Source organism: Protopterus annectens, chromosome 8.part0 (genome assembly GCF_019279795.1).
Source record: "Protopterus annectens isolate FY-2018-M chromosome 8.part0, PAN1.0, whole genome shotgun sequence".
In the NCBI taxonomy this organism is placed as follows: domain Eukaryota; kingdom Metazoa; phylum Chordata; order Ceratodontiformes; family Protopteridae; genus Protopterus; species Protopterus annectens.
The window spans coordinates 984,574,785-984,598,082 of NC_056741.1; the positions used below are offsets into that span (position 1 = coordinate 984,574,785).

The window sequence follows — 23,298 nt, forward strand, 5'->3', positions numbered from 1 at the left end:
ATCAATATCTGTGCAGTGACTGAGACCTGGTTCAAGGCTCCAGAGAGCACCCTTGCACTACCAGGCTATAACTCGTACCACACTTTTCGGCCATGTAACCTGGACCAAAACACCAAAGGCGGAGGTGTGTCCATATTCATTAAGGGTATCCACACCTCCAGGCGAGTTGCTCAGCATAATGCATACAAGGTTATCCAAGTGCAACTAACTCTGGGCAAAACTGCAATTCAAATTGTAGCTTGCTACAGATTCCCCACCATGCCCCAGGATTCCCACTCCTCTTTTCTTGATGTACTGGAAAATATTAGGGTTCAACCAAACACCCTAATAATGGGCGACTTCAACTACCCCACCATTAACTGGGAAAACTACTCGTGTACCAACTCCTTAGCTCAAGGCTTTCTGGAATTCATAAACTCCAATGCCCTGGATCAACTTATCCACACCCCCACCAGGGGCAACAATATCCTAGACCTAGTCATTACCAACATGAGTGACCGGTGTTCCACACCTGAAGTCAACTCCTTGTTGGTCCGATCCAACCATAAGCTAATCACTCTTGATATCCACATCCCGCCCCCACCCCCCATTAAGGAAACCATGGTGAAAAATTTCTCCAGTGCCAACTTCATGCCTCAAGTGGTGCACTTCATGACACCCATGCAGATGGACAATACAGTTACAACTGCTGAATCCTAAAACACAAATGCACTCTAAGCACTTGCACGAGTGCATGGATCGTGCTATCCCAAACAGAACCAAGATGCTATCCTCCAAAAAAAAAAACTGTACAACAGAAGGAACAAACTGTTGCAAAAGAGGGTAAAATCCCATGAGTGGAAGAGCTCCCTGGTCAGCCTCAGTACGAAGTTGAGATCCCTTATAAGATCCTCCAAAGCTAGCTACAAAAACAAAATCCCCAGTAATTCTAAGGACAGCCACGAAGCATTCTATAGTTATGTCAAGAATCTCAATGGCAACACCCAGATTTTCTCTGAGTTACAGCACAACGGCACGAAAATTACAGAACCAACTGATATTGCCAGCATCCTTGCGGATAGGTTCAGTGCTAACTTTACCCCCCCACCCCTTAAAGGGCCCATATCTATACAGGAAGAATGTAGAGTCCCTATAATCACAACTACACAGGTAAAAGCTGCACTCTCTAAAGCCAAAAACACAGCATCCATGGGACCGGACAATATCCCAGGCTGCATTTTACACGAACTTCAGAATGAACTGACTCCCCACTTAAGCACCATGTTCAATAATAGCTTCGCATCAGGCTTTGTGCCCACTGAATGGCGCACAGCAATAGTTATCCCACTCCACAAAGGGGGGGGGCACCACTGATCCCGGGAACTATCGACCTATTAGCCTAACAAGCCTGGTCTGCAGGGCCATGGAACATATCATCATGGAACTCATAAACAAAGACATTGGTAACCTCCAAACTCTGGATCCCACCCAGTTCAGGTTTGTGAGGCAGATCATGACTCCTGAACCTGATTGACTTCTTTGAGGCAGTCACCAAAGCCGTAGATGAGGGTAAGGTGGTTCACACAGCCTATCTTGACCTCGCTAAGGCTTTCGACACCATCCCCCATTCTGGAATTATAGCTAAACTCACTAAACTAGGTATGAATCCCTACGTCACAAGATGGGTTGCCAACTGGCTCACTGACAGAACCCACAGTATAAAAGTTGCAGACTCCAAATCTGACCTCAAAGCAGTGACAAGTGGAGTACCACAGGGTTCCGTCCTGGGACCTCTCCTGTTTGGTATCTACTTCTCTGAAGTACAGGCTAACACAGAAGACGTCTGACTAACGAAGTTTGCAGATGACTGCAAACTAGGAGCCATAGTCAAGTCCCCAAATGATGTGGACATCCTACAGAAGGGCCTCGCTGAGACAGATGCCTGGTATCAGAGCTATGGCCACAAGCTCAATGCTAAAAAGTGCAGTGTCATCCCCTTTGGTAAAAACTCTGTACCCATGAACTACCACATAGGCAGCAATCTACTTAACACTGAATGTGTAACAACAGTCTCCTCTCCTAGTCACATCCTGTAGTGTAGTCAAAATCCTTCGCTGTGGCTCTCATCATAAAAGGGTTCTCATCCAGGAAAAAAGAGGTCATTGTTCCCTTCTACTTGATGCTCATTATAGAGTACAACGCCTCTTTTGGAATGTACCTCGCAAGACATCTGCAGCAGCTGGAAAGGCCACAGAAGTATCTCACAAAGAGGATTACTGGCCTCAAACAAATGCCCTCTGACCACCTCAAAAAACTCCAGCTTTACTCTGTAGCATATCGCCTACTCTGAGGCAATCTCTGCCTAACATATAAAGCTATATCAAACCCAGAACAGTTGGACATGCTACACCTAAATAAATCCCAATCCCTCCGAGCTACACACTCTAGGGACCTAAACCTTGTCACCACAATAAACAGGACTTGCTGGAGGGATAGATTCCTGTCCCAGAGACTTCCCATACTCTGGAACAGGCTACCCATCTATGTTAAGCAAAGTTCTTCATTAGCACTTTTCAAGGAAAATCTTGATGAGTGGATAGGAAATACACCCCGGGGATCATTTCTGTGTCTTTGCTCGACAGTGGCACAGGAAAATAACTTTCTTGTGTGGTGTAAGCCAGGGAACCTTGTTGGCTAGGCTTATGTAGGCGCTTGGGCCGATAGCCTAGTACCTACCTACGAACCTATGAATCACATGCACAGCATGTGGTGTGGTGGTGCCAGAGGCCTAGGCTGTGCCATACGGTTGACAGAATTTGCGTGAGTCAGGAAGTGGTGCTGGTTACATGGGCCATGGAGGGGGTGCTGTGTATGTCTATAGGTGACCTGCATGTGACAGTGGTGTTGGAGTGTGTGCATGTACACAGTCAAGCCCAGTGCTAGCCCTACACGTGTATGGTGGACAGCTGTGGACAGTACATGGTAGAGTGGACAGTTCACCATCTCCGGCCATGAACACGGGAACTGGCTTCACCAGGAGTAGCATGGGCAGTACCATGCCCAAGGTCAGATGCGGTGCTAGTACCTGACTGCTGTCTGCTGGGTCTGTGTCCCCTAGAAGACTGCCCAGGACCATGTGCCCATGGCCTGCCATGTCATGTTTTGGACAGCACACTTACCTCTTTAGCATTGGAGGTACTGCCATTACGGGTGGGGAGCATGAGTGTGCATGGCCACATGGACTCCCAGCAGATGTTGTTACTGGCCTACTTTCACATGTCCATTGTCCAACTCCAACCACATGTTCCAGCACAGGCCATGTGTGCTCAAAGATGGACAATGTCTCAGCCCACCGTCTGTATACTACATCAGTGAAATGTTCCATGGTGTCAACAATGTGGTGGAGGCAGTCACATATATCAGAATGTGCTGCATCCATAACCCTAAGCATCTGTGTGATGTTGCATTCAGATCGTTCCTGTGCCTCCATGACAGCCCGAAACATGCGGCGAGTGATCCATGACGTGACATCTGCAACAGGAGGTGGTGGATGGGCAGCAGTCCTCCGAGCACCCCTGTCAATCTGCCTGTATGGGACTTCGCCAGCTGTCTGGCTATGGCCAATGTCTACACTCACTGATGCCATATTTCTCACACTGTCCTGTACTATGTCGCCACCCTCTGACTGTCCAGTATCTGTGGCCTCTGGTGGCTGGGGTATGTGTGGGCATACTGACTGTGTGTGGGGACAATGGAGGCAGAAGAGGGATGTCAACCTGTGGGACAGATTCGGCCACCGACAACCCCACTTGTGCTTCACTATGGCCACCATTGTCATCAGAGTCCAATGACACTGACATCATGTTGTGAGGGGGGCAGACTCCATCCCCCCATTCACCTGTGAAAAGCAAAACAAAAGCCGTGTATTACCACCTGCACTGCTATGTATGGTAATCCACACAGGCTCATACAGATGAGGATCCACAACTGCATTGCATGTCCCACATCTTCTCATCTGTGATTCCATGCACAAAACACAAACTCACACAACATACACAAACAACATGCAAATCATCTACATCCGGGTAATGTTGCCAGTACAATACACCTGTGAGATATGCAGTATGACAGTGTACGTGATGGAACTGCACATCTTGACAATGATATGCCAGTTGTAGTAGCATTGCCTCATGTATGTACCTTCTTCCTGTTGTGTTTGAATGGACATCTTGGAGAAAGTGCCTCATGTATAGCAGGCTGTGTAGTTGCTTATAACTATAAGTGGCAAAGATGTTAATGTTTATATTTATACAAATACACACCTGTCATTCCCTAGGCTATGTACTGTAGTTAACTGCTCTGAAATGCAACATACAACTATTCTACTGTGGCTAAGCACAGCAGTTGTGCATAAGGCAAAATGGCAGCCCTTAACTTTCATAGGGTATATATGATCTGTAAAATGTATCGCACTTAACTGGGTACAGGACCACAAACTCTGGCAACACCTGAAGACTTATGAAAAGGTGAGGGAACGGTATTGCAGTGTTTCAAGGTAAAATGTGTCCACATGTACAGTAGCGAATGTGATACTGGGTATATTGCTGATATTCTGAGTATGTGTGCACAACTGTGGATAAAAGCCAAACCCTCCCCCAGTGCAGATAGACCTGACACCCATGTACTGGTCTGTAGAGCCTGTCACACTGACTGCTAATGCTTTATACTGGTGAACACGGTAACCTTACCTGGACGCTGCTGTGATGTGGATGCTGTGGCACCCACCTCCAGGATGTATGATGTGATGGTTGGCTGGGAGCTATTGGGTGATCCTAGGTTTGCCAGGATTTCCTCTGTGGCCAAGAGTGGTTGTTCTGTTACAGGCCTTCCACCAGTGGCAGTAAGATCCCTGGTAACATGGGCTGCCCTTTGACGTGCGGCATTGACCATATCTGTGGCCTGGTGTCGGCCCTGCTCATAGGTCCTGCCCTGTTGGCCAGTATGATTAACTGCCCTCACAAGGTCAGCCCACAGTCCTGCCCGCTGTTCATGATTTTGACTGTTGGCATCCAGTATAGTGCCATTCTCTGCAGATGAAAATGGAGGATGTCTCCATCGGTACATCATTTTTGCAAGACATCAAGAGGGAAACGCATTACAGGACCATATACGTGAATATCCACTATGTATAGACCCTACACACCCATAATGGCCGGCGCTATCCATTGCTTAGTCACATGTCATACCCCAAGGTTTGGCAACACACTACATGTGTGGCTATCACGAAGATAATAACAATACTGGGTAATGTCCCTGTGTGCTGTGATGGATTCTGCTTTATGTATCTACACCCATCACTGCAATGTACTGTGGTGTTTCCCTTATGGACAAATCCCCACTTATATGTCATAGTAGCAGTGTGCTATTCCAACAACTATATGGGGACAGTCCAGCAACATCAGTGTGCTAGAATGACAGACTGCAATGCAAACCTGCTGTCGTATATGTTCCCTGTAGGCAGCATGCTTCTCCATTATGCAGATGTTTGCAGAATGTCCCCATGTTTGCCTCATAGATGTGATCCTTCTTCCACAAACTTGTGTATGTTGGACAAGTGGTTGTCCACTGATTGATGGATGCTATCTGAAGATTGATACTGAATCTGTCACCCGTCAGACCCCTCGGACAACACTTATGCTGCAGTAATATCTGTTAGTCTGTTCACATTCTTACTTTGTATGGCCAATATGTATCCTCTGTCACTGAGTTTGGACCTTTGGAATAACAGTACATCATTTGATTTTGCAGGAGTGTACACCCTTACTTAGTGTCACAATGTCTTGCATGTAATCCACTATCTTTACTACAACAGATGACTGTTGCAGGAGGGATGGACAGGGGCAGAGTAGAGATGTGATTCAAAGCGGGGACAGTTGAGAGGCATACTTATAGGAGTGTACACCCTTACTTAGTGTCGCAATGTCTTGCATGTAATTCACTATCTTTACTACAACAGACGACCGTTGTAGGAGGGATAGACAGGGGCAGAGTAGAGATGTGATTCAAAGCGGGGCAGTTGAGAGGCATGCTTAGAGGTGTTGGACAGCAAAGTGTCACTGACATGTCATTATCATAGATCTGATACGAGCCTACTGTTTTAATCCCTATTCCCCATACCTCCATCCTCCCATCTGTATCCCGTTTTATGGAGAAATGTAGTACATACCTGGTAGAGTGATGTATTTTTTTTTTTTTTTTGAAGCATTCCTCTGCAAATGCTTTGCACATATGCTGTCTGGGTGAGTAAAACCACATACCGACCTGTTCCCCATAAGTGGTTGCTTGCCTTTTGTAGGTAATGCTCCTTAACAGATAATTGCTTATGCACCAGTCTGTCTCTCAGAATTGCTAATTGCATCCAAAACAGCTGAATTGCACCATCATTAGCTAATGATATGCCACCACAGTGCAATATATATATATAGCCTTCATGTAGGCCTTGGCCCCTTTCTTAGTTTTTGAGATGGACATTACTGAGGTGTGGAGACTACAGCATCACAGATGGTAAGTACAAATACTGTCCACTGTAGAGATTTATGAACTTTGTCCACAGTTTTGCCCCATATGTTTGGTCAGTGTCCCATGAATGTGTGGTCATCTGGCAGTTCACTGGCAAACATTGTGGGTTGAGGTCAGAAAGGGGAGAGAGACATGTGAGTGTCACACTTCATACCTGTCAGAATATGCATGCTAATGCAGTAGCTACTATTCTATCAACTCACTATCTTTGTAGGGGCAAACTGTGAAACGTACCTTTTGGAGAGAAAAAAACTATCTCTGGGCCTTTGACCCCCCCCCCTTGTGTATGGTTGTGTCCAATCCCTTGTTATAGGGAGTTGGGAGGTATGGTCGGTCTATAGCAGCTACCTTAACTTACAGCCATGTATGCTCCAGGCGGCAGCTGCTGCTGAAACCTAGGACACAATGGGGGGGGGGGGGGGGGGAGTGTGAGCACTTTGGAGGCCAGTAAGCTGTACGTGTAACAGTGGCAGCTATGGCAGCCCTGTCATTACAGCAGAGCCAGGGTAAGGCTACCAGTTAAAGTCCAGTCGAGGGATGTGCTTAAGGTACATCTGTTATGCAACAGTGCCAATAGCAGAGTGGTAGGCAACGTATAGTTGGGCTGTACAAATATGTGCATTGTGTCCCTACATGCAGGGCTGTGATTACCAAAACTGGGTAGCTAATAATTCAGTAGCAGTAACCTAAGGGGATTAAAATTGCATGACTCCATCATTACTTGCTGTGTTCACAACAATGCAATTGGAGTGCAACACACTGGATTTGAACCCAGGACTGTGTGTGGCAAAATGTTCTGTATACAAGGCATTTAACAGACTGAGCTACTGACTTAGTGCAGGAGAAGGTGTATTTGCCAGATATATGTGCTGATATATAGGTTGTGACACATATCTGTATCTGTAAGTATGTGAATAGCTTTCAAAGGTAGTTGTTCTGCAGCAGGGTCCCATTTGAACATATATACTTTGCCATCCACACCTTAGCAGGTGTGTTTCAAGATGTTACAGGTAAAAAGGATCATTTACCTGCTGTGCTTGGCCTCACATACTGCCATTATTATTTGGCTGTCTATTAGTGTATTTTTGCATTAGAGCCCTAAGTGCATGTTCCTCCAGACGGTAGCAGTGTGACTGATGCCCCCCCCATGGGCAGTCAACACTATTACTTCACTGCTCGAAAGTGGCTGTACTGGAGGCTGAGTACCAGGATCAGCCGGCCCCACCAGGTTGTCCAGTCTGCCCTAAATCCAGCACAGGTGATGTTCATAACGCTTATGAACAGTCCTGAACAGTCCTGCTCATCATGGCTGGTAGTCAATCCTGGGTGACTACTGCCCCTCCGCCACTGCTTCTTGGGGGGATCAGGCCCCGTCTCCTGAGGTGGTTCCATCCGAATGTGGTGCAGGGCCAATGGAAGGGGCACTACTGGCTTGGGTCCCAGATGTGCGGGGATCCAGTGCCACGACTGGATGAGTAAGGTAGGTGGATCAGCAGGAACCGGCCTTCCTTGACGTGCTGTGGTTATAGAGGTAAAGCAGTGTTAGTTATGAACAAAACCATTGTTGGTAATAACAGCGTGCCACATCATTGGAAATAACCCCATTACATTTCAATCCATATTATGTGAAACACAACAATAAATAACAGAACTGCCAGTATATTAACAGCATGCCAGTAACAGTTACAGCATAAGGCCAACAGAATAGGTAATTCAACAAATATGTTAATATGCAATCATTGTAATACATAGCAATAATAAAACACATGCCCCAAAATAAAGTTTATGGAACAACTTATGTTAATAGTAAACCATAACCAGTGAATAACAATAGTAAATATTTGAAGGTAAGTGATGGGGGAGAGAGGAATACAGTCCATTAATACCATTGTAGGATATATAGTTGATGACAATACTGCTGTCTACTCTACAGGTGTGTCCTTTATTTATGTGTAAAAGTGCCGTATAGCTGCAGTAGCACGTACATACCTCTCAGGCTGTCTGCATGGGACAGTATGGGCCGGTACACAACTACACAGAACACTTGCACATCAGGTGTACCTATACAACTACCAAGGTGTACTGTGGGCTGAAGTAGTGTTACTTTGCTATTTACATAATCATGTCGATGATGCATCTGTGGCAGAGGGATTACACAACAGTAATTACATTCCATGAGAGTGTGACACTTGAGAGACATATGTGTACAATACAGACAGTAAACAACTATCGTGCCTTGCTTGGCAGGCATGAGGATAGAACCCAATAGCAGTGACTGCAGAGGACATCTGCATAAAATGTATTAATTGACTGCAGCAACCTTTAACGCACACTCCAGGCATGCAGCCATACCCAACACATTTTATTTCTTTTCTTGTATTTTATTATTGTATTATATTTATTTCCTGTATTTTATGCTGTATTTTCACATTCCTGGTAATGATTATAACAGTATGTGACATCTAAGTGCACAATTATGTACTCATAATATGGAATACCTCACCCATTTACCTGTAGTTCCTGTGGAGAGAATATCTGTAAACATTACCTGATACCGTAACATTTAGGTCTACGTATCACTGGATTGAAACCTTGGTCTGTGTGTGGCAAAAGTGTACTTCATACACAGCATTTAGAAAACTGAGCTTCTGAGTCACTGCTGATTACTGACTGATACTTGCCTAGATCTCACTTTGCTCCAAAATATGACATGTTAATAGTAGTACAGTTTTATACTTGACTGCAGTGACGGTTGAACACACCTGCATGACATTCAAGCATGAGTTAAGATACTAGGTAAAGTATACATAACTACATAGAATGCAGGTGTACACAATACATTGTTAGTGTGTTGAAGTGTCTGTGAAGTCAACAAACAGTATCCAATTATGGGTTATTATTTGCGGTCTGCAACTAGTACACTGTTTGTACCTGACTGCAGCACCGTACCACACAGGCTGAATAGTTGTAGCTGACATCCAGTGGTGAAAGCAAGACAGTCCTGCTGTACACAATTTACCTTGGTGTTATTGCTGTTGATCCATGTGTAGTTGCAGACCAGTTTTCATAGTTCATTTCTTACAAACCTAAATTTGTTGCACAATAGACTTTATTAGATATATCTTCATGCAGGTACTGATGTATTATTTTGTGTTTTTATTGCAGAACAGTTGTAATTTATTTCTTGCAAAACAACCCTACCTCTACAGCCATTGCACAACAGACTTTATTAGAGATACTTTCAATCAGTTACTAGTATAATTTCATGTTTTTATTGCACAGCAGTTGTCTTAATGCAGGTGTTGCATTATAGCTGTAATTCCACAGTTATTGCACTACAAACTTTATTGCATATACTTTATTACGGTTAGTGCTTTAGTCTTCCCTGCTTATGGCACTACAGTTGGCAGTATGCACTTCTCGAAGTACAGGTGTAAGTCCACATTCATTGCAATACAATCTTTGCTGCATATACCTAATCGCAGTTAATGCTTTACTCTTTCTTGCTCATTTGACTGTAGATAGCAAATTACATCTGTACTCACCATGCTCATGACGCAACCTGCCTAGCACCCGGCATGTGCCTCGATGTTGTGAGCCCTCTCCTCTGCAGCTGTTGGGAGAGAAGCACACTATTATGCATACCAGTTTAGCAGCCATTTAAGATTAGATATTGGTGAAACACATGTAATAGTACATACATACATATGGGACATTCCCAGCCCGGAATTCTTGGACTCTGGTGTCCAAGAGAGCCTCCTTCCATCTTTTCAGGTCGTCATGGTGGTGCCAACACTGCTCTCCTGTGCGGGGGATACCAGTTGCACTGGTGAGGTCCCTTGCCAGCCGACCCTCTTGGTTTTTGGCAAGGAGTCTGACCATGACCCAGGACCCTGGAATGTCCCACCGCTGAAAGCGCGAACCCTCTCCAACACCTGCCATTGTATCTTTCAGAGACAGAACTCCAATGGATTATGTTGTATTCCTGCCTATTGGGCTTAATATAGCCTGATTTCCCACCCTTACACGCTATTGAGCAATATTTAAAAATGTGGTGCGCAGCTTAGTGGCTCGCAAACCAGCATAGCTAAGCTGAGCAGTGCTAAAACCCATAGGTCTAGCAGTGTGCAAACCAGCCAATCTTTGCCAAGCAGTGCATAAACATTAGCCACTGTTATTTTGTTTATGCAGTGCTTAGCAGGTCTTAGCAGAGCTTAGCTGAGCGTAGCAGGTCAGAATTTAAAAACATTTTCCAGTTTTTGTTTCGAACAAAAATGCTAACTTGCTCTTCCATGTATTCTTACCCTGCACCTTCTGCACATGAGGCCGTAACTCTACCCATTTAGCTACATGGATGTGTGGAATTTTGCTATACCTTTACATATACCTCTAAGCTACCTTGAAGCAGTGCTGAGCACTGCGCAAACCTGCACAGCTATGCTTAAATTTGACCTTTTACAGAACTAATTAAATATATCGTATTTCTATTTGTAAATGTCTGGCAGGTGTCTTGGTCCTGCTTAGCACTGCTCTACTCCGTGCCGCCCAAACATGTTTTTTAAAAAAAAAATTAAATTACATTGATATAATACAGTTGGACAGTGCAAGGGGTGTGTTACTCATCTGCAGACACAGTTAGCACCACACTCCCTACAGTGATTCAGTAACTGTGTTCCATGGCTCTCCCTCAGCAATGCTCCATGATTAATATGCATGGTGCACTGCCAAGAGGGAACTATGTATACAGACACAGTAACATCATTCTGTGTAGGCTCTACACTGCTCCTACACAGATTTTATTAAATATAGGGAATTATCTTGTTTCATTATTTTATCTTTTTTTTCCGATCGTTATTTCTCTTTCTAATTCTTTACATTAAATCTGTAAATTTTCTAACTTGCTAATTTCTTGGGATTTCTCTGCTTTCTTTTCATACATCTGTTCTACACATTCCACCACTATTTCCTTAATTTGTGTTAGATTTTTTTTTTACTTCACTTCAGTATTTTTATCCTCATTTTCCTTATTACACATTTTTCTGTCTTACCATTCCTAAATATGCTAATATCTCTTCTTTTTTCTTTGTAGTAAGTATCTTTGTTAAAGTAACTGATTGTTGATTCTTTACTCATTTTCTCTAGTATTACTTTTTCTTGTTGTAGAATTCCATTCTGTTGGATACTAGATTTAAAAAAAATTCCATATTCATCCACATGTTCTTCTTTCTCTTTTCCAACTTAAATATATTTGTCTTTCTTTTTAAATATTATCCACCCCTCATGCCAAATTGTTATAAAGTGGTGTCATTGTTAAATGTCCTTTCCATAACTGTGTAATTTATATCTTTTCCATTACCTTCTGTATTCCATGCTTTTTCATTTTTTTCTTTTTATTCCTTTTCCTATCTTCATATACTCTTACTTTCTTCATTTTCTGTTCATATTGCTAGATGGTCTGAAAATCCAGTCCTTACTACTAATTTTATTTTATGCTTCTTTTTTCCAAAATATATTTTTATCCTTTCTGCTAATATAAAATAATCAGTCTCTGTTTTAAACATGCTTCTTTTTTTATGTCCATCGTTTTCCTTTCCAGAAATACAACTTTCCATATTTTGTTATTGTTTTCATACCTTTCCCTTTTTCTTTCTATCAAATCACAATTAAAATCTCTTGCTGCTGTTATATTCATGTTCACTGTAACATTATCTAATATTTGCTGAAATAAACCTTTTCTTTCTTTAACTATTACAAAGGCATATATTGCTGTAATTCTGTATATCTTGTCTTTGCCATCTGATGTCTTTGCCTGATGTCTAGGATAGTCAATCTTCCAACTCTCACTGAAATTTTGTCTGATATTTTAACTGTTCTCCTTCATAAAATTGCATTTTCAGAACAAGATTATTCTCCAAGATTTCATACTATTTGTCCATTAAGTCCAATTTATATCTTCATCACCAACTTCTGACTTTTAACTACACAACTGTTCTGTTCTTCCTCACTAGCTTTCTTTCCTTTTCTTTTTCTGCTTTTTTATTTTCATTTTCTATTTCTGTACAGTACCTTGCTAAATATCCGTAGCACTGCGGTGGTGGTGCTGCGGTAGCATTGTCGCCTCACAGTAAGACACTATCCGGTTAGACTCTCAGCTAGAGCATCTTCTGCATGGAGACATGCGTGAATGGGCGTACCTTCGTTGAAGGTTGTGTGACAGAGCTATCAACTCGTACGTAAAAATCAACTGCCAATCATTAGTGGACCGGAGTTCCGCTGTGGTGACCCCTAACCGGGAAAAGCCGAAAGACACAACAACATCATAAACATTTACAATATTCAGTACTTCTTTGCAATATCCTTCAAATGTCTTTCTCAGTCTGTGTTCGAAACTGTATATGTAACTTTTTTTCTTTGTATCCCTGAATGCAGTCTTTATGATATAGACATTCCATGGATTGTCATTTCCTTTTTTCAAATGCACTAATAAAGTTATCCATCCCTTGGACAGTCTGCACTAATAAAGTTATCCATCCCTTGGACAGTCTCAAATATAATGTCAAAGTCTCTCTGTTTATAAGAATAAACTATCTTCACTCTTGAATTGTAACACCTGTAAGCAAAACAACACTGTCCTATACTTCTTAACTGTTCACTGGAGTTTCACGTTTACTTTGCAGTCTTACACCATTTTTTGTTTTATTTATTTACATTTTCTAGCTCACTTATTTTCTCCTTCAGAGTACTTGTCACCGTCTCAGTGCAAGTTTTCATTTCTCCTCCATCTGCTAACTCCACTACATCATCTTCCCTTATTTTTTCCATCATTTCTCCCCAAGATGCTTCACTGCTGTTCTCTGGTTCGCTCTGAATAATACTTTCCTGTGGTATACATCCCCCAACCCTCCTGACTGGCAAGTTGCAACAACCCATCCATCACCTTCTTCATTTGACTCAACAGAAAAGTTGTTTTGGAACAAATCTTCCGACTCCACAATAATGCCATCTCCTGAGCCAGCATTAACCTTTGCTCCCTCACATTCTGCTCCCATGATGTGCAGATGTCCTCCCAGCTGCCACTGTGCTAGAGCTGAAATGTGTTCTCATAATCGCTGGCAAAACTTGTGATTTTCTGTAATGAGTAGGGGAAGTTCTCCTGTGCCCTGGCCAAATTTCCCCTAGCAGTAGAAATACCACCTTGGGTTTTCCCTGAAAGAGACCTCTAGCCTAGTGGGACTAAACCTGGTCAACAAAGGCTGGATGGCGGGATAGATAGATACTCCATCCCCCAACCTCTGCTTATCCACGAAGGGGCTTTCCTCTTTGTGCTATATTGTGGTCAGTATTTTCATATTTTTGATAACCATTTTGTAATGTAACATCATTTTTGTCTTAATATGTGTGTGACAGGGAAGTTTGCATTGCAATTGGGTACTGGCGAAAAGTCCTCCCTTCTGTTTCTAATTTTTATTTTTCTTCTCTGTTCCCCTTTTCCTTTTCTTTCATATAATTTTTCCTTTTTTTCTTTCTCCCCTTACTCCTTTCCTATTTTCTTAGTCTTTTTTCTTCTTTTTCATTTTTATAATTATTTCCTTTCTTCTAATTCCCGTTTTTTTTTCCTTTCGCTAATGCCTCGTTTTCATTTATTTGTTTAATAGCCTGTAATTACTGTTCTCCTTCTCATTTGTTTGTTTAATAGCCATTGATTACTGAAGAAGTCTGACTGGGCAAAGCCCTTTTTCACCAGAAGTCCAGGGAGAAAAGTTCCACATTATATATTTTTTCACAGTCAGTTCTACTACATAACATTGAGCTGTTTAACAGGTGATCACCCTTTTAACTTCACTATAAAGTATTTGTACAGTATTTGCAGCATGCTGAAATCGCAAAAATGTTAAGCACATTCAGCATTATTTTGCAGTTTCTGTATACAGTCGCATAAAAATTTTAGTACCATGGAGCAGATGAGGCATATGGAAGTTTTTTTTATTCAACCAGGTATTCACTTGACATGTAAGTAGCTAAGAAATTGTGCTAGCTTTATTACGTTTACTTGATTTGGCTACACAATGAGTGGACTTAACGGTGGTGGTAAAGAACTAGGATTGTTTTATGATTTCATATTGGGCTTTTAAAATGTAGATGATTAGACTAGACTAAAGATGCTTAGTAATGGGGGTGTTGCAAGTACAGGACCATTTTGTTGATTGGTATGTTTTCAAGGTGGCTGTAAATAGGAGATAGAGTTCAATATTTTTATTGGGAGAGAGTTCCACACTTTTGCAAAATACAGTATAGGCAGTAAGCATCATGATTTCTAAATTTTGAGTAAGCACTAAGTGTGAGTTTAGTGAAGACAGTTCACTATGAGGCGTGTACCAGTTTAATGACTGGTTGATTGCAGAGCACGTGTGGTCAGTTAGAGGATATTTTGGGCAGTCTTACTCTGAGAGTAGTCTAATAGATTAGATAGCTCAATCCAGTTAAGGGATTAAAGTGCAACACAGATGTATGTTTGTTTGGTTAATGTGGTTACTTACAAACTTTGCAATCTTATTATACATTGCTTCATTTTTTAGTAGCCGAGAGGGCTGTAGGTTAGTCAAAACTGGCAAGGCATGCTTGGAGTTGATAGGTTTGATTCTTATGTGCATGGTCTGATAGAAAATGTTTGTCTTTATAAAGAAGTCGATTTTTTTCTAGCATATTGGATATGCTAATTGAAGAATCTTAATTTGTGGTCGGTTATTATACCCAGTAGATTTGTGTTTTTGTACCAGCTCATTTTTAGTATTATCTACTGATAAGTTGCAGTAGTTGGATTGATGGGTTGGAGGAGTGAATACTGTTAGCTTAGGTTCCTTTGGGTTTAGATTGCTGAAGCAATTTTTCTTTTTATTTTTTCTTTTTTTTTTTGTAAAGGACTGCTGTAGGTCATCTTGGAGCTGTTTGACTGAAGAGACTGCACATATCTGCATATTGGTTTATGTTTGCTGGGAGAGAAGTTGCATGCATTTTATTTATAAAGATATGGAAGAGTAATGGTCTTAATACTGAACCTTGTGGCACACCTAATGTTGTTTCCTGAGGAGTTGACTGCACATCTGTCCTTTGCACACACTGTTTTTGGTGTCAAAGGTAACTTTTTAAACAAATGCCTGTACTGTTTGTGAGGCCCAGTTCCTTGAGCCTAGATAAAGGTGTGGTATGTAAAACTGTATCAAATACTTTGAATAGATCCATAAATAGGATTTTGCAAGTGGTCGAGCATAGAACTTTGTTCTTTTGTTAAGATTAAATGAGGCCCCATATTGAGTCAAGGTGTATTCTCTTCCTTAGAGAGCCATGTCTCCATAAAACATAGTACTTTTCTCATGCTGTTCTATGTTGGTGTGTAACTGATTACCCTGAGCTCCTTGTACAGGATGGGATTAGAACCCACAGCCTTCTGTAGGGTATGTAGTGAAAAATGCAGGTAGTTCATCTACATTGTGATAGTGTTGCATTGATAAATGAATAACACTACTTTTTACAACAGAATATTTTTAATGTTTAAGTGATGGGAAGTTTATTATTGAAATAATAAAAAAAAAATGACACCATGGAAACGAGCACTTTTATGAAGACAAAAAACTTGTGTTATTATCCTAGACATAGATATTACTGAGGTATAGTAAAATACTCTGCATTTTCCTTGCTGGATACAGAGTCTGGGCTTGGCTTTAGTTTCTGGTTGTATTTACCCAGAATAATTTGACCAGGCAGCTTACTCAGATCGTAGACGTTCTGTAGCTTGTGGAATTTTCTCCTGAATGTTAATTTTGTGTAAGAGAGTTCTTTACAGCAAAAGTCCTAGTCAGTCTCTGTCTTCACTTTCTGCAGTAGAGACTGCGGGGTGGGTGGGGGCTTGCTGGTTATAACAAGTTTGTCTTCCCAGAATCCTGATCATGCTGTGTTGCTTGTACTATTGGGACATAATTTACAGAGCTATATGGAGGAATTCTGCAAGTGATACAGGTAGGTTAACTTGGATAGTTCAGCTGGGCAGTTGCCCTTTTCAGTGGAGTCACTGGGGGAAAAGTGCCTTATACACAGTACAAAAACAAAATGTGACTGCTGCATGTTTAACATGTTTAAAGGAATTCAGACTCCTCTACACTGTTCCAAATACAGTGAGTAAATATGCATGTTTGTACGTATCCTTATTTATTGAAGTATAGTTTTAATAACTGCTACACTTATTTGTAGACAGTAATTTTTTCAAAGGAAAGTAAAATGTTGGTGAGTTTGTTCTGTTCATGGCTACTTTGCCAAAAAGGTTATATTCCATGTAAAGGGGGTATGAGTAGTCTTTTTATCAGAAATACCTGAAGGGAATAAGTGTGAGAGCCCACTGCTGCCAGACAGGTACAGAAGGGTCAGAGTTTCAACCCTTTACTTTTTCTTTGCTTTTAGTGTTGTCTACCCGATGTATCAGTTCCGTTGTTCTGTAGATCAGGCACAGTGCATGTTTTTTATTGTATCTTCAGACACCACATTTTTAAGTACAAACACTTCTATAAAGTCATGTCTCAAAGCAAGAATTCTGACCTGCTTCCTTTCTCACTTCTTGTTTACCAAACACTTCATTAGAAGAATGGATAAACTTTTTATCGTCTTCAGTGCTTAGTGGGTGTTGACGGTTATTTTAAATGTGTTTATCGTGTAGTTTGCTACAGCTCTTGATCTTAAACCTGTGCTTCTCTTCTGTGTTTTCAAAGATCCGTGTGAAACCTGATAAGACAGGTGTTGTCACTGATGGAGTAAAGCACTCTATGAACCCATTCTGTGAAATTGCTGTGGAGCAAGCAGTTCGTATGAAGGAGAAGCAGCTGGTAAAAGAAATCATTGTAGTTAGCTGTGGACCACAGCAGTGCCAGGTAAAGATGTAGTTACTACCAGCATTTTTTTTTTTTTGCAATCTTCATTATGGTTTTATAATTGATGTTAATGGTGTCAAAGCAAATACAGTTGTCAAATAGTTTTTGCAGGTTTTAAAATTATTTCTATATTGTGTTTTTCTGTGTACTGTGATTGAAAGTTTATGATGCATTTATAAATATTGGATTTTTACTTCACTTTCTGATGGAAACAAATTGGAGATTCCAAGCATATACTTTTCAGTTAGAGCACAAAGCAGAAATTGCATGACAGAAGTATTTTGGCATCTTAAACTTTTCAGCATTATGTATTGTTAAATTTTTCAGGATTATATATTGTTAGCTTTTCTTTTGAATTACAAGAAACACAACTGAGAGCACTGCTTTAGGCTTCTGGTAATAAGTACGATAGATAATTAACTGTCCTCCATTTTTGTTAAAGCGCAGATGAGTGTATAGCACACTTCATCATGAAGTACAGTAAAGCAGCAATTGTGTTAGTGTGTTATGTCCTTGGTACAGCAATTTTCTGCTTATAGACAGCAAAGACCTAAAGTAATTTAATATTAAGGCTGCTGGAAATTGTGGAACTTCTGTTCCTACATTAGCAAAACTAGATTTTAAAAGAAACAGAAGAGCAGCTAAGCACACTTCATCATGAAGTACAGTAAAGCAGCAATTTTGTTGTTTTGTCCTTGGTACAGCAATTTTCTGCTTATAGACAGCAAAGACCTAAAGTAATTTAATATTAAGGCTGCTGGAAATTGTGGAACTTCGGTTCCTACATTAGCAAAACTAGATTTTAAAAGAAACAGAAGAGTGGCTGAAAACTTGACTTCTTTATATAAACTGGCCTGCAGATGTTAATGGTAACAGGTTGTAATTGATTTTGTCTGAGCTACTATTCACTGCATAAGAGCTGATGCTATAATGAGAGCAGAAACAAATACTGATTAAACAAGAAGCTCTTCAAAAGATAGTACTCACCATTTTACCGGACCATTACTATTCTAGCAAACTAAATAAATGGAATCTTTCAATATATGTAGTTATTAAAACTGAGGAGAGGGTTGATCAAAACTGAATAGGGGGCTGAGCTTGAAGTGTTTAATGGCAACATTGTACAAAGGCATCCATAGACATGTTAATTAGAAGACCTTAAAAAGGGAGCTCTTCTTGACCACAAATGTAATAGTGAGAGGTCAGACAAGCAGATACTTGGAATTTGTGTTAAGTGAATTCCGTGTGAATAAAGTACAGCCCTGTCTGTGGTGCATTTCAGGCTTCCAGAACTCAGACATACACATCTGAAACCATTTGTAAGTCACACTGTAGCCTTCTTTATCCAGTCGTACCAGGACAGTTGTAGTATTCTCAGTGCTGTGCTCTGCCAGCTTAATACACTACATTGGAAAGCAACACAGATGTGCAAATCTTGCACTTCTTACATTCAAGCTGTTCTTGGGAGATGCATTGCTCATCTTAGAATAGTGGTGGCTAAACTACAGTTAACGTATTGAAGGTAGAGGATAATGCAGAAATGGTAAGAGTAGAATTTTCATTTCATCCAAACCTTTGGCCAAAACAGTCTAAGCTAGTTATGTTGCCGTCTTTTAGTGGAACTACCAGAAGAGTTGAGTTGTATGATTGTGCCAAAACCTGACCCCAGGACTTGATTTCTCCTTTTAACAGATTGTTACATTAGCTTAATTTCCTGTACTATGCCAAATGTATTAGATGTATTTTGAACTGATCGTGGGGATTGATCTTTAAGCATTGACACAGTTGTTTGTTGTTGGCAGACTGAAGCTTGAATGCTTGCAGATTCATTGCAGTAGAAGGCATTTTGTTACACAAATCTCATGGATAAAGTGGGCACAACGATTTTTTTTAGTTACGATGACTGCCTTTCAGAATGTTTGACCTTTTGTAATGGGATTTGCATTTTTGTAATGGATTGCTCATATTTCATTTGCTTTCTGTATGGCCTGGTTTACTGTGATGCTTTATGTGAAACTTGGGAAGCATTATTTGTAGTAGTTGCCTTTCAAAACAAGTTTGCTCCTTGTTTGCCATTATGATTGTTCATCTGTAATTTTGACAGATTTTGTACAAAAGAATTTCATCTGTATGTGTTGAGTCTGTAGACCGTGGTATTTTCTGTCTTGAGTGTTGCTGGCAGAATGATTGAGTGACAATGTTGTACTTACGCTGTTTCGGTGAGTGTTAAGACATTGAGAGGTAGATTTTTTTCCTGGGATACATGTTTGGAAAAATACTGCTGCTTGGTACCACATATAAAGCTATGAAAATTGGCAATGACTGACATCTCTGCCAGGCTTCTGTATCTGTTGTAAGCAGCAACATTCCAGAATGTGGTTCAGCTTGCAGTACCCCTCTACTTGCCAGTTCATTAAATTTAATTCAAAATATACAATATTCACAGTAGTAATTTAATAAACTCACTTATTACCTTCATTAAGTAAAACTATTCTTCCTTATCGTATGCCTTTTCCCCATTCAGATGTCATACCCAAGTAATGCTTCTACTTATTTTACCTGGATAACTAACAATGATGTCTTTAATGTTTAACCAAAGTTTGGCTGTTTCACAAATCCATAATGATCACTGTTGGTTAATTTCATTGCCAGTTTCCAAGCATTCTTTGCCGTCAGAGTTGTAAATAATTTGTATTCTTAGTTTAACAGCAGTATGGGTCTGTGGATAGTGATGTAGCCAGTTCATCTCTTATTTTGGTATTTGCAGTTACAGCAGCCTCACTCCTCTCCATTAATCCCCTCACCTTGTAACTTAATCATGGTTTCCTCTCTTTTTCAGATTTAGACTTTAGTTTTGGCAGACTATCATTTCCTTGTGATATCATGGCCTTGCTCACTAAATAGTTCAGTTATTTTCTCTGTTGTAATTGTTGCCAGCAAATGCTCCTTTTCCAGCTCACTAAGTTTAGGCAGTCCTGGACTTTCTTTAATAAAAAAAAAAGTTTGAATTCCCCTCAGTTTTTTTTGGCTATACTGCCAAATTACTCGAGTGTAAATACTGGGTCCCTAGTTATTGTGGTAGTCCCCACTTTTCTAACAGCTGCAGCTGTTGTGCAGTGCACTCAGTGCGGCTGCAATTACAATGGAAATATTTGGTAGTCTGGTACTTTCTATAATATACTAGTCTTTAACTGTTGCTGCAAAAGCTTCTTGTTGATATCCAGCTCCTTTTCAGATCTTTATTTGTGTTATCAATATGCTTATATTTGGCTGCTGTTATTCCAGTTTTGTCACTGTTGAAAAATATATAATTTCTCAGCCATTAATTAATTTATTATTTACATGTGCTGTCAAGCATTAATTTAATTGTTTGTTTATTATTTACATGTGCTGTCAAGCATTAATTTAATTGTTTGTTTATTTATTTACATGAGCTAACCAGGATAGTGAACTGGTCCAGAGACCCAACAGGCAGTAACCACTTTTCAAAATGTCATTTACAAATGGGTTACTTTCTTTGTTGTACACAGTACCAACTTTTGCATTCAGGATATGTAATCAGCATGCAAGGTACAGTAATTACTATAGTTATAGATTTACATGAATGTTATTTACACAAATCACTGCATTCTGTATAGGGATACATACTTGTGCTATAGTAGTTCAGTACCTACTATAGTTGTGCTTTCATTGGAATGTTAATTATACAGATCACTGCAATAATATAAAAGGATACTAGCATTATTTATACTGATTACGTACTGTGTTTATCATGGTTGCAAATTAAGTATACTGTGACTTTTAGGAAGATACTTTTGTCACTAGTTTCCTAGATCTAATGTGATATCCAAAACAGTTGCACTTGTATTTTCTGGTGAGGTGTGCTTTGAAAAGCTTTTGAAAGAAAGAGAGCAAGTTTGTAAGCGTTTTGTATTTTGCTAAGTAGAATATTCAGTGCTACATGTGATATGAGGAGAGAATGCACTTTCAGTTGTTGCCATGGTCATATCAAGGTCTTCATCACTGTAGCACGTCTTTACTTAGGTATGTTGGAGGCTTAGATAGGCTGTAGCTTTCATTCACTTGGTTGTAAAGGAGGTCTTTAGTAAAGCATGTATTCTTATCTCGGCTCATAACCATTTCAATTTCTGAATGATTTCACAGTGGTGTTCCAACTTAATGAATCTTGAGTATTTTTTCTTAACACTTTGAAAGGTAGTAATATTTTGTTGGGAATTTAGACAGGTTAGCTGTAAACAGCAGAGACCTCCAATACAGAAACGCACTTGACCACCACAACATGGCACAAACCACAGGACACATAGCTCACCTCCACAATGTGCCCCTCAACCTAAGCCCCCAAGGTAACAGTCAGCTGTTTATCAGGTGCTAGAATCCGACACACAACACACCCACTCAGGTCAGTCCACAACAAGTATGACTCTGTCATTCTCCATGTGGATGTGAATGACCTGAGATGCACCTCCCTGGACTACATGTAAAGAGACATGGTAGAGCTCTCAGCTTATGTAGCTCAGGCAGGTATGACCCCAGCTCTGAGCAGTATCCTGCCATCACCAAGAATGATACCGCAGTACAAACAAAAAATGATCGACTCCAACAATTGGCTAAGTTTCTGGAGTCATTCGAAGGGGATCCAGTATCTGTCTGCTTGGCATGACAAGATTGACGGACCTTGATGCTTTGCCAGAGATGGCCTGCATCTGTCACCCTTGGGTTTCTGGGTACCGGCTAAGGCTCTTGCCACCCCTATAGCGCCTTTTTACGCAGTGTTCCAAAGACCAAATTACCACCGTAACAGCTATAAATAAATGCAATCTGTGGGTCATGCTGCTCAACGCTAGAAGTCTAAATCTCAAGATGCACTCACTCAAACCACTCCTCAAAATGGAGAACATCAACATTTGTGTGGTAAGGAGACCTGGTTTAAAGTGGCAGAAAGCACCCCTGCGCTACCAGGCTGTAACTCATTCCACACCTTTTGGCCCCAAAGTTCCAAAGATGGTGGTATCTCCATATTCATAATGCACACCTCCAGACTAGTAGCGCAGCATAACGTGTCTGAGATACTTCAGGTACAACTACCATTGGGTAAGACAGCGATCCAGGTCATAGCCTGCTATAGGTCCCTAACCATGTCCCTAGACTCTCACTCCACGTTCCTAAGCAGCCTGGAAACTATCAAGGTCCAACCCAACACTGTCATACTGGGAGACTTCAACTACCCCTCCATCAACTGGGAAAAACTACTCTAGCACTAGTACACTGGCCCAACGCTTCCTGGAATCCATCATTTCCAATGCCCTGGACCAACTCATTCTGACCCCTACTAGAGGAAGCAACATCCTCGACCTGGTTATTACTAATCTGGGCAACTGTTGCTCTACTCCGATAGTCAGTCCCTCCCTGGTCAAATCTGACCATAAAGTAATTACCATGGAAATCCACATCTCACCCCCCCCCCCCCTTCTCGCAAGGGTAACTACCTTCAGAAACTTCTCCAAAGCTGACTTTGGGCTCCTAAAACCAGAGGGAGCTAACTTCATGGTATCCATGCCAATGGAAAATAGCTGCATGTCTGCCGAATCATACACCAATGCAATGTATGAACATATACATAAATGCATGGAACTAGCCATATCCAACAGAACCAAGACGCTCTCCTCCAAAAAAAAGAAGCCAGTCTGGTGGTCCCCTGCCATTAATAAACTCAACAACAGAAGGAAGAAACTGTTGCAGAAAAAGGTGAAGTCCCAAGAGTGGAAAAACTCCCTTATTAGCTTCAACAATAATTTGAGATCCC

General features: G+C 40.9%; 1 protein-coding gene across 4 annotated transcripts in view; it reads left to right on the forward strand.

The window, feature by feature from the left end:
* The window catches only part of ETFB (electron transfer flavoprotein subunit beta), a 347,620-nt gene that overhangs the window by 16,931 nt on the left and 307,391 nt on the right, over positions 1–23,298 (forward strand). For all 4 annotated transcript variants that reach the window (XM_044080496.1, XM_044080493.1, XM_044080495.1 and 1 more), the window contains exon 2: positions 17,316–17,474. In XM_044080496.1, coding sequence (XP_043936431.1) covers positions 17,316–17,474 — 159 coding nt within the window. The remainder of the gene's footprint in view (positions 1–17,315; positions 17,475–23,298) is intronic.